Source organism: Strigops habroptila, chromosome 16, assembly GCF_004027225.2.
Source record: "Strigops habroptila isolate Jane chromosome 16, bStrHab1.2.pri, whole genome shotgun sequence".
Classification (NCBI taxonomy): domain Eukaryota; kingdom Metazoa; phylum Chordata; class Aves; order Psittaciformes; family Psittacidae; genus Strigops; species Strigops habroptila.
Window position 1 is genome coordinate 7,497,776 of NC_044292.2, and position 12,995 is coordinate 7,510,770.

At 44.0% G+C, this 12,995-nt stretch overlaps 1 protein-coding gene across 4 annotated transcripts in view; it reads right to left on the bottom strand.

The window, feature by feature from the left end:
* Window positions 1-12,995, bottom strand: part of PRDM16 (PR/SET domain 16) — a 278,163-nt gene that overhangs the window by 161,856 nt on the left and 103,312 nt on the right. For all 4 annotated transcript variants that reach the window (XM_030508173.2, XM_030508171.2, XM_030508174.2 and 1 more), the window contains exon 2: window positions 8,055-8,404. In XM_030508173.2, coding sequence (XP_030364033.1) covers window positions 8,055-8,404 — 350 coding nt within the window. The remainder of the gene's footprint in view (window positions 1-8,054; window positions 8,405-12,995) is intronic.

Consider the following 12,995-nt stretch of genomic DNA (forward strand, 5'->3'; position numbering starts at 1 on the left):
TTCTTAAAGATCAGGGCTTTAGACTAGGGCAGCATTTACTACACACAACATTGCTTGCAGGGCACACTGGGAGGATTTACTTCACTGGCACCGTGTTGCCAGGAGCAGCCTGTGCTTTCCTGGGGCAAAGAGAGTAAGTTCTGATGTGTACACAGACTGGCTTTCCTTGGAAGGGAAATGCCTCTCCTTTATTTACACATCCCACTTGAAGGTGCATGTCCCCGATCAGTGCAAACACATTAAATAGTCACAGCATACTGTCACCCATCTGGAACCCCTTTACACCAACCAGCTCCCACTTCTGTGCCTCAGACGATCCTGTTATCCTTTTGCTTTCAGAGAGGACAGAGAGAAGCAGGAAATGGAGAGAGATGCACAAAGAAGTGGAGGTGGTTATTTTACAAGATGCTTCCCAAAGCAGCTGACCTTAGCCACAGCTCGAGAAACAAAGCACGCAGGTACTAATAAGATTCCCTATGCGTGGAAATGCTCCTTCCACTCCCCACTTCCCTGACCACCAAACCTCCTGCAGATGTGCTCCTTCCACTAAGGTTTCTAAAGGTGACTCAAGCTTAGCTTCACACCTTCCTTGGATAAACAGCCCATGTTTTTCAAAGTTGTAAACTCTGAGTACAAGGACTCTCTCATTTTGTACAGGTCCCAGTGCTTTGCTGTGATAAAACACACAAAACGAGGAAAGGATGAGTAATTAAATGGTATGTTAACAAGTGAAGAACAAGGACCTATGTCCTACTACTTCAAAAGAATAATAGAGCCAACTTTTCATTTTCACCTCTCTATACAACAACGTAACTCCCTTGCATCTCCAGTGCCAGATCAGAAGCAAGTGAGGTGCCAAAATGTGTAAAGTGCTAAATTCCCCAAAGTAAGAGTTGCTACATTTAGTTCTCCAAATTTCTGGTGACGCTCCGTATTTGCTATGGGAAGAGGAGGATGATGTCAAATTATGCAGAGAATGTGATTTCCCTCAAAGTAATTACATAACATTTTACTCTGAAAATTCACTGTTGTTACTTCTTGTATCGCAGAGATTGAGGTGAAGGAACTTAAATTACAACCTTCAGACTTCATGACTAACCAGGAACTCAAATGAGGTTCACTGAAAGGTTTGCTCATGTCACAAGCCTTTAAAGTCTAAACACAGCTCTTAGTATTTAGTAAGTTGAGTAATGACTTTCTCTAATGTCTTAGCACAAGGTTACTGGAACTCAGGGGCTAGGGATAAGATACACAGCAAAAGGACCCTTGAAAATAGCTGGGTGAACACCTGAAACACACAGTACAGGAGGGGACAAGTAAGGTGTAGGCAGCCTACCTGTGAGTAGGAAAGGTGCAGCAGCTCTGACCTCAGCTGTTGGCTTCCAAGCTCTCTAGAGAACTCGGGGACGTTCCCGTATTGCCAGCTTCTGCTGGCGCCCTCTCTGCCACACTATCACACGTACATTACCTACCAGTAAACAGCATAAGGACTGTCTGCTCAAACAGCAAACACATCCCCATCACCATACAGAAGCAGCCCAGGAACTGCAAAGCAAGCTATTTCCCATTGCTTCCACCTTCCAAAATCACAACTGAAAGAGTCCACTGAGCGGTGCCTCCTTTAAAGCCCCCCGTATATTTACAGTTCAACTCTAACTTATTGATCATCTCCTTTACAAAAGCCACTGTGTTCCAATGCTCCACCAGCCAGGCTGTTCTGGGAATGCACAAAATAAAGGTTGGATTCCTACGTAGGTTAACATTCCAGAGAAAGAAGAAATGCCCTGTATTCTGCAAGGCTTTTGACAATGAAAAGAGATATTTTTCAAACCCTGTGGTCACCACTGAGCTTTTCGTGGGATTTTCTTTTCCTCTTTTTTTTTCCTTTTCTCCCTTTTTTTCCCCTTTCAGCTGGATGATAAACACTGCTCCACAAGCTGGGATTCATGGATGTCTCTCGAAGACGAAAAGAAAATATTTATTTCCTTTTTCTGCTTGTGAATCAGAATGTTCTATTTAAAGAAAGTGCCCTCTGCCGGATTGCTCATGAGTTATTACCCCTTATGGAAATAAAAGAGAAATATCAGGAGGTATTCTTAGTCATTCCCTTCCCCTGTCTCTTCTGGGTTTTTTTCTTAATTCCTTATATACCCATGTTTTAGAGACGTGCCTAAGATAGAGCAAGAGATCTTGGCATTCTTGGGCCTAAAAAAGACTTACTCTTTTAACCCTGACACTGAAGCATTTGGTGAAACATCAAAAAATGGTACAAATCTCAGTTGTTTCACTCGGATGTCATAAGGTGCAGTTTTCATTTCTATCCAGCGCTGAAATTAATAAACTAACCTCTCCCCAATAGATTTAGTTGTAGAGAATGGGACTTTGCCTTTGATACAATAAGCAGTTTCCCCTGATCCCTCCCTGCCTTTTCTTTGTTGCTTCTTTTCTGAATCAAAAGCCAGACGCATGGGCCTACTGGCACGCTTCTAACACCAGGCATAGGAAACAGCCTAACAACTGACAGAGCTGGCAGCTGACACTTCCCCTTCCTCATGATGGTCCCCGACACCAGAACAAAGGCCATATACCGTGGAGAAGGTGTAAGTGTTGATGCTCTCACCACTGTTGTTCTCTGGAAGGGGGACAGCATCTACCATGTACAAAGCTGAGCAACTTCACTGGCCCATAATCACAGAGTATTTGAATATCCAGAGTTCAGTAAGTTCTTTTTCCTCCTTGAGATTGATTTTTTTTCCACTCAAGTGCTGGGTTTCAGTCTAAAGCAGAAGTTTATCTGGAGTTTTATACCACATGTATATATAGCTTCTCACTGGTGGTGGCTCAGGGCATATCTGGGAAGCCCCAGAGTGCTCTTAGGTTCTGCTTACCTTATGAACCCACAGATCCTTTTTCTCTCAGAATTATTCCAGCCAAACAAAACTCCAAGGAACTGTGGAGTAACTTGCATGGGAAATGTTTTCTGCGTAGGTAACACGCTCCAGCTAGGGAATGGCCATGCACACCATTCCTCAGCCACTTCCAGGACTGCTCATTCCCTGCAAGAGCATTAGATGTGGTTTTGGAAACAGCAATTCATAAGCTCTTTCTCCCTGAGTGATAGAAGCTGTTCTAGTAACATTACTCTCCAGCCAAAGGGAAAGGCAGAGGCCAGAGAAAAGGAATGAATCAGAAGACACATGAAGAGAAACTACAAGGAAATATCATCACATCCTTTCAGTTTGTGAGTTGAAAGAATGTCAGCAAAAGATGAGCGCAAACGGGGTTGGGGATTTCTTTGCTCATTTAAAGGACTCATACTTCTTTTAGCACCTTTTGTTAAGAAACAGGACAGCCAAGAACATGCTGCTTTAACACACTGAATCAGCTTTTAAAGTGAAACAAGGGAATTTGGGCTGTATGTTCTTTTAACTGGGAAGCATGACAAAAGCATCACAGTTAGAAGAATGCTTACAGTTTCATTCCTAATATTTTTCAGGCTTGAGGAAACACAAGATCATCCTTCTCTCAGCAACCAACACCCCTTGTGTGAAGTTAATTTTCCTTGGTATTTATGAGTATGTCTAAAAAACAAACCAACCAACCCCAAAATCTCTCCCTTCCCCCCCCAATTTAAATATTCTATTTCTTGGGAACGGGGAGGCTGAACTGCTCTGAATCACTGCCACTATAAAGCAGAGTTTTCCACTGGCACAGCTGGGAAGCCAGGAACGCCTGCTGCATCCTTAGCTGCTGGCTCTTACATTTTCCGCAGTTTTTTGTCTTTCATGGGATCGCTTCTATCTTCACCCTAAAGTATTAAATCAAAGCACTGATTTTTCCCGTGCAAAGCAGCAGCCTGCCCCTTACACGTCAGTCCCTTGTGCTTCAGCAAATAATCTCTCAAAATACAAAACAAAGGAACTAATAACTATATTTTATTAATGACGTTTACCCTCTGAAGCAAACTGAGCTAAAAGCTTACTTCCAAATTCCCTAGAATTCAGCTGCTAGATTTCCCTCTGGGATGTGATTCCCATTCTTCTCTCAATTAGCAAAATAAACTGTGCTATGATAAATATCATAATTTACTCAACAAAGTGATCAAAATCATTACTGATTCCTTTTTCCCTTTAGGTCCCCGAGGCAGTAAAGGGAAAAGACGCTGTGATTTATTTGGGGGGCTCGGAATGGTGTGTTTTGTGTCAGCAGGCAAGGAAGTAATAGGATCAGGAGAGCAGAAATGCAATCACGACACACTAAATAATCACGAGGCTTTTGGTTTGGGTGGTGTCTTTTAAGGGAAGAAAGGTAGATAAACACGCTCAGCACAGCAGTGTCAGGGAATGAGGCACAGAGGGAAAACCCACAACGCACCATCCTATACAGGCACTCACTGAATCAGCTCCAGGAGAAGGTGGGGGCCGGAACACCGACACATCTCATTTATTTTTATGAAATGAGCATGAATCACTCCCTGCCATCCCCTGCTAAAAACCCTTCAATAATGGGTGTGGTTTAATATAGAGTATTTTTAAATACACATTCCACAAAGCGCATGTTGGAGGAAAAACATATAAAGAAACAGGATAGAGAAGACTTGTGTTCAAGTAGGACGTGTATTCACCCACTCTCAATCCTCCTGTCTGGCTAAAAGGAAAAGCATCTATTACACATCTCTTTCTCTCAAGATACAGCAAGTCAGACACGGCATTCCCTATTCCCTGAGATGGTTTAGGCTGTGAGGGGAAATAATGAGTAAAGCCAAAAGTTTCAGCAAACCACATTCTTCTCCCACCTCCTGGAGCTTAATGTTTTACATCGGAGCCAGGTCCGGATCAAACAGTTCAGATGGAAAAAGAGCTGGCCCCTACCTCCAAACAGCAGCCCGTGTTTTGTGAGGACTTCAGAGCAATACACTTAACTGCTTTGTGTCATTTTAATCTTCACAAACCTGCTCTAACTGAAGTTTGAAAAGAGAAAGTGATTTCTGCAGTGTTAATGCCTTGGGTAGAAGAGAGAAATCCATTTCCAAATCAAAGCCCTTAACAGCACATTTTCCAGTCCCTCCCAAATGTTTGGGGTGGTTTTGTTTGTTGGGGTTTTTAATTAGAGAAATCAGAAGAAACAGATCTAAACTGTGAAGTGCAAACTGAAGCATTCTGAAATTGGTATTGTATTTTAATACAGTGAATTATCAAGCTTAAGCTTTAATTAAAAAAAAAAAAATCCACAGAACACCAATAAAAACACACCTCCTGCACACCTCCCCAGAGCCTCCTCCAGCACAGTTTCACTCTTTATGCCACCTACAGCAGACAGGCACAAAGATGTTTACGCTGTTGTAGGGGACGACAGCTTCCAGCAAAACTGAGATGTTGCTAAAGACCTTCAGTAGAAGTTGTTCCCTGTGAGGGTGCTGAGGCGCTGGCACAGGGTGCCCAGAGAAGCTGTGGCTGCCCCATCCCTGGCAGTGTTCAAGGCCAGGTTGGACACAGGGGCTTGGAGCAACCGGCTCTAGTGGAAGGTGTCTCTGCCCGTGGGATGAACTTTTAAGGTCCCTTCTAACCCAAACCAGTCTGTGATTCTATGAAACTCCTCCCCTTTTCTTCCCTTGCTGCCAGTGGTCTGCCTACTCAACTCTATTAACAGAGGATGGAAGCACAACCCCAGTTACAATTTCCTCACACAAGTAACATCACACGGAGCTGCCCAGAACATCTCCTTAAGGCTTTTCCAACCTTCCACAAGGAGACAGATCAGAAACCAGAGGCAGACAGTATTTATCACATGAATTCCCATTTAGCACAGGACAGTGTCTTTGTATGTTGTTCCCAAGTAAAACGACAAAGGTACCGAGTGACTGAGAATGAGTTTCTACACTGCCTTTAAACATAGTGGGAAGAGGAAAACTTCAGGAGGTATCTGTCAGTACAAGGCAAGCGAGAAAAGATAGCGGCAGGGTGGGTCTAAGACAGCGTCTGAGGACATCTGATGGAGGACAAACAGTCCTTCCTTTCAGGTACGAAACATACCTGCCAAACCTGAGAACAAAGGAACGCCATTGAAATGGGAGCAGTACCCAGAGAGTTTGTCCAATGACACTACAAAAATACACAGTATCACAAAGTCAACGTGGAGTGAAGCGAAGAGATAGGGCTTCTATCAGGGCTGGCACTCAGGGCAGAGTGGATATGGGGAACGTTTCTTAAAAACATGAATGTAAATACAGACTCTTATCGGAAATATAAAACAAGGACAAAGTTTTGCCAAGGTCATAGGAGAAAAACAGATTTGCATTACTCAAATTTGATCTGACTTCTAGCAGCCAAGGAGGACAGCACCGGGCTCTAAAAATCAGGCTTTAAAACAATACACCACCAACCATGCTACCTGTAAGAACAGAATTCACCTTTCTGTAGGAGCCATTTCCACACTACAGCCTACAAATAATCAATACTGCCTATTCCTAGAGGAAAATTGTGCTTAGTTCCAGAGAGACCTTAAAGTGATCAATACAAGAGGAAATCTCAAGCTGTCTCATACCTGTATCCTCCCCACAACAGGTAACTATTTCCAGCATATTAACAGGAATTTCCCCTCTCTCCAGAAAGCCCTTGTTTTGAAGCTAATACAGCTTTATAATACTCATTAAATATTCTGCAATGATATTCACAAGAAGCGAAGCTCACACAAAGATGAACTTCCGTGGAATGCCGTTGGCGGGGGGAGAGGGAATCAAAACTCTCAGCTGAGTTTCCCCCTCCTTACCCTGCGTTAGGAGAGACAGAAAAGGAAACCAAACACTGATTTTAGCTCTTCTGACACTTCCTACTGCAGAACAACAAAACATGGGTGAGTTCCGGGCTTACACCATGTGCGTTTTGCTGTTTCCTGCACTTTGGACACATGAAAGAAAGTAAACAACATCTGGACATCCTTCTTTGGGCTTCACAGAATCACTGTTCAGTGAATGCTGAAATTTAGCCCTTTTGACCTTGTTTTCTAAGAAAACAGGGCTTCTGTGATGGCACTGTTGGCTTGCCCACTTACTAAGTCCTACAGTTTTATCCCTGAGCTGCTTCCCACCTCTGTATTCCAACAGCTTGTAAACCACAGCTTCACACTGGTTAGTGGCCAACAGAGAACACAGGCCAAGTTACTGCTTCACCCGGGGGAAAGGGAGGCAAAATTAGCTGGAGTCCCAGCCAGGAAAACCTTGGAATCAGCTGGCCCACATGCAGCCCCTTCCTCAGCACAAAGGACGGCGGATCCTACTGTCATGTTAGGGCTATTCTATATTGGATGCACTGGGATGGGACTGGGGACACACAGCCTAAATCCCAGGCTACATTTCACTCTTCAATCTACCGATCTATTCAATCAGAATCTACTGTGATTTATGATAATTCTTAGGGGTACAGATACTTTCCAATCAAGAATATAGGAGCTGAAGAGACTGAGATGATTTCTGGGACAATCCCAGAAAAGCAGGGAGAAAAGACAGGAGTAGTTCTGGGATAGTGCTGGTTTTCCTATTGAAGACTGGCTTTTGTCTAGCTCTTAGGGAAAAATGACTTTCACATTTCTTTATCTTTGCTGCAGAACAAGAACTCCAGAACATCTAAGGTGTTAATGGGTACATGCTACTTCCCTATGGGCAGTTAATAACACCAGCACAGCTAACATGGATGGGAAGTCAAAGGTAATACACCCAACTACAGAACATGATGCGACTCATCAGACTGCTTCCACTGTGACAAGTTCTGAACACAAGCTGAAAATGACCAGCTCTTTAAGAAGTGACCCAACATCATTTACAACCACCCTTCCAAAATGGGGCTAGAGCAGCATCTGCAGCCCAAGAAACTATCTTAAAAAGCATTTCTGCTGCCTTGTAAATACTGCATGTAATGGGGGATGCAAAATAACGCAGGGAAATACGGCATTAGCAAAGTCACTACTTCTGTCCCCAGGCCAGTCAGGGCTCAGTCTCGCTTTATGAACAGTTTGCACAGAAGACAAATGAATGTGATTGTCACATTCAAGGCGCTTACCTCCCATCCAAAGTTTGTCTCCTTTAATGTGCTCCTCTGTACTGCCATATAGGGTCCAAATCTTTCCCCAACTTCAATCTTCTTTTTGGCCCAAATCCCTAGCCCTGCCCCTGGAATCGAAGATTCTCTGAGTTCAAAATCTGGTGGGATTGGAATGTCATCAGGAATGTAGACGGGAGCTTCATAAGGTGAGCCCTCCTTGGGAGTGAAGTCCTCACTGGTGGGAAAGGGTGATGGAGGTCCGACAGGAATGGGGGACATAATACTGTCCTCTGTTTCCTCCTCTGCACTTTCGCCAGCAAGGAGATCAGGGTCGGTCTCGTACATATTATTTACAATCTCGCTGTCACCTAAAAGGGGAAACAGCAGAACAAAACACACTGAAATACTCACGTGAACATTAGTTAATCTCTTCTTGGGACAAAGTTTCACAAAGCCGAGTTCGCATGCTTTAAGGACAGATGTCGCGGCAGAGCACAGGATAACCCTCACCTACAGAACTCAGGTAGGGCTGAGGTGAGAACGTTCACACTGGTGGCACAACCTGCTGTGCTACTGAAGGATGAGATGGAAGCTAACTGCTGGCCTGCCACGTCATACGGGATCGGGGCTACTGCAGCGATTGTCTTTCAGTAAAGGAAAGAGGGAAGAAAACACGGAAGAGCTGTTCAGGTTCCCTGTAACCATTTATTGTTTTCACTGGCTCAGTGTATTTTGTAGAGGAAATAAAGAGGAATTAAGGTGAAACCTAATTCTAGTTTGAGAAGAACTGTTTGCCCAGTGTTTGGGTTTCCTGGGGTCAAGGCATCACACAACAGAAGCCATGGCTGACAGCTACCTCTCAGCAACGCACCTTTTCAGGTGCAACAAAAGCATCACTAGTTTGTAATATTACTTTAAGACTACTATGTCCTCCAGTGAGCACTTTAAGCTACTACAGCATAGATATTGTTCCAGTGAACTCCACAGGATGAGGATCTCATTTGCAATAACTACAATGGTCAAAGAGAAAGCTCTGGAAAAGCTGCACACTTTCTTTTATTCCTCACAACATCTCATAAACTAGAAAGAAACAGATGAACCCAAGCAAAGCCAAAACAAAAGGTAATTCTCCAGCACTCCTATCAGACAAGTGGTGATGATCTGGAAGCATCTTTCAGTAGACCCCAGCATTTCATAACATGAACTTTTACTGTGAAGAGTCACCAGAGCCCTGGTAGGTAAAGAGGAATTCAGGGTAAATAAACTGAGAACCAGGCCTTTCACTGTCCCACACTAACAGAAACAGAGAGTTTTGAAGGCCCTTCTCTGTACGCGGCCTGTCCCACCTCTGGATGTGAAGGCATCCCTGCTGCCCAGGTCCTACAGAACCCACCTCTGATCATGCCAAATGTCAGGGAGAACATAAAACAAGCTCGAGAAGCACATTACACAATCACATCTGAACATGCTAAAGTGAAAAGAAAATGGGGGGAACAAACCCAAGTCCCAGGCAGCCTGAAATACATGAGAGAGGAAGCTGAAGAGTGAGAATGGTAGACTCAGAGGGTAATAATGTTTGGGGATTTTTCCAAGAGGAGTCAATTGCTAAGCTACAACATTCATATGTAATGAAAACGGAGCTTTTTTTCATCCAAGAAGGAAAAAAGGGGGGGAAGGGAAACAGATGAAGGGGAAAAGAAAAACACATTTGTCATACAATACAAGTAGTTGAAGTATTTTGGGAACAGATTTGCCATCTCTCAATTAAACATGAGGCAGCATGACTGTGCTTTCATTGCACAGTAGTTTCCACTATGATAACAAGTCCAACAACCGCCTCATTGTGGGCCCTGCAGCAGCGAGCGGGACTCCCACAGTGCATATTAATGCCTGACCCTGATGTCATCGGGGGGAAGCAGCACCCTACAAAAATTACAGCTTGCGCTGCACCGTGCGAGGCAGCTCCTGCTGCCAAACAGCAACCCCCAGGGACGAGAGCGGAGAGAGAGGGGCTCTGCTCAAGGTATACGTCCTGCACAGACATACTACGTCTCTTCTCCACCCTCAGAATACACCTTCTGTGTGGAAGACCTCTAGGTTTTATTTTCCTTATGCCTAATAAAGATTTTCCTGAGTTCATGCCTAAGAAACCTGGTGGCAGACTTCACTGAGGAGGAGGATTTGGATTCCTTTGCCAACATTTTTCTGCTCCAGCTTTCTGAGCAACACAGAGAGCTGCCTGCTACAGCTTACATATGTTTCCCCTGGTAAAAAGTGCAGCCCTCCCTACTCAAACACGTCGCCAGAAACAAGCTTTCAGAAGTATGATCTACTCCACAATCCCGAAAATACTTGTGGTTGCTGTAAATGTTTTCTCTCCCAGTATTAGCAAGTCAAATTATTTTCTACTCTATGATTAGCCTCTCTTGCACTTAAGAAACAGGAATTCCAACTGAGTTGAAAAGCAAAACCAGGTTTATTGGAGCACGACCTGTGAAAATTTCTGAATGATACAAGAACAGAGGCACCTCGCTACTGAACACTGCGGATGTAGTTCCTTCCATGGGACAATCAGGCCAGCTCTGAGTAAATTCTAATCTGAAGTTGAACCCACATCTGATTGACCTCCTATTTCAAGGGAAATTGCAAGACACAAGTAATCTGCTCCTTCTGCCTTTTCAGTTGCTAAAATCAGTTATCAGGGACTGACAACAGACATAAAACAACAGTGAGACAGATCATTTTCAGGTAACTGATACAAGAGATATCCCGTATGGCATCTCTGAGAGCAGAATCACCAAATAGGTATGAATATATACATGTACGCATTTGGGTTTGTCACCACAATCAAAAATCTAGATCAATACCTTTCATATAGTGGAAGGTGTCCCTGCCCGTGGCAGGGGGCTGGAGCTGGAGGAGCTTTAAGGTCTGTTCCAACCCAAACCAGTCAGGGATCCTATGACAGCATTAATTAGCAGAGCCATTCCTGTAACCATACGTAACACAACTGGTTAAAAACGCAGAGAACGTCTTGTTGTTCAGGAACAATCTCCAGTTCTACTGAGCTTCATCTCAGGCTGCTGGCTGCTCTGAGAGCTCTGTGTGGGACGTGGCCATTCACTGGTCACAACCATGCTGTCCTACATCTGCCCCTCTTCTAACAGCAAGTATTGCAATGCTCTGGAATGTCTGGTTATGTGAAAAGCAGTACAGAAATACAACTTGACCTTACTGTTATTGTCATGAAACTAAAATTAGTCCTTCAAAGCTCACTAGCAAAATCACTCGATAAAAAGACCCATTGAAAAGTTGCTTCCACAGATAATCAGATATGGGCATAGGCTTAAAATCTGTGTGACACCAATGAGGTTCTGGCAACAATGAGAGTGATGCTTTAGTACTGGTGAGAGACCTCATGAATAATCTATTTAGCAGCTGTAATAAAGGAAAAAGAAAGTCTGATGTTAAAGGAAATGGTGGTAGCAGAAACATTATCTGAGATTTGGGGGGGGGGGGTTGTAGGTTTTGTATTCAGTTTTTAAGATGTTTATTAACATTATATAAAATTCCACTAAGGAAATATCTATTATCTGAAATGACTAAGCATCAGCTACACCCACAGACATCCACCCCAAAGAGCATCTCTGACTCCGGAGAGGCTCCGACAGCCTAATTCAGCCCAGAGTGCAAATACTTACACCAAGTAAGTCCTTGCTTAACTACCACTGACAACTGACTGGGTTCATTATCTCTGAACATGGTGCTGCCCATCTACAGTGTCCTTCGGGTGAGTTACAAGTACCTGTCCTATATCCTATACGCCATCAGGAATTCCGCACGAGCCTGGCTGCCTGCTCGCACTGTCCTGAACCAGGCAGAAAGCTGCCAGGCAGGCACAGCCCACAACTCAGAAGACCCACCTATAAATCACAAAGAACACCAGAAAGCACCAAACAGCACCCACCCAAGCAGTGACTTCAGAACAGTGAATGATCCTAGTGATCAGATTGCCACCTGATGGCCACAGCTGAAATACAATAGAAAATCAGAATCCCAGCCCCTTCTTGGGCTGAATCTGCCCGACATCGGTTACACTGCCACACATTTCAAACCCTTTGCAGCACCAGGAACTGGCACCTCACCTCACAGAGGCTCACACGCTTCAGGATGCAGCGAAACAGAAAAGTCAAGGCACCCAACACAATCCTCAGTAAGACTCCACTGTTCAGTTCATCCAGGAATGGTTTCCCAGTCACTCTACTGGTGAAGGTAACCAAGTGTTGGCAGGACAGGTCACCTAGAAGGGCACATTTCCCTCAACACATTAGTAACACTCTTCCCTCAACAGTATTAGTAACACTTGAAAGAGTTTGTGTGTGTAAGCAAAAGACCCGGAATTCAGCATGAGACCATCACTGGAATACTTGGGTTTCCTTCTGGCAGAAAGGATGCAGACTAGTGCCCAACCTGTGGTGACAGGAGTTATTGCTCTTTCATTAAGGATGGGACCGAAGCACTAAATGCTTCACAGCCATACAAAAATGGCTTTTCCTCTCTCCACAGACAATATTAAATTTAACCACAACTGTAGTAGAGAAAGGACAACAAAGAATAAGTTACTTAAAATTCTTGAGCATGGCATACAATTTCTTCCTCCCATCCATTGCAAGATCCCATCTCCTCCACCTGAGCTATCCCAGTAAGTACCTACAGCATCACTAGTGGATGCTGGTTGGAAAGCAGCACATTCAGCAGCCAAAACAGAAACTGCAGAAAGCAACATCCCTACAGGCACGGAGGCCAGTGCTGTCAATGGTTCTCCACACAACTCCACTGCTGCAGGAGGAAAAGTAAATGCAGCTTTAGGTGAACATTTGGAAATATCTTTTTTCTCTTCCGTTCATTCATGAAAACCCTTCATCTTCACAAGTTTTACAGTTGGAAAAAGACTCAGTG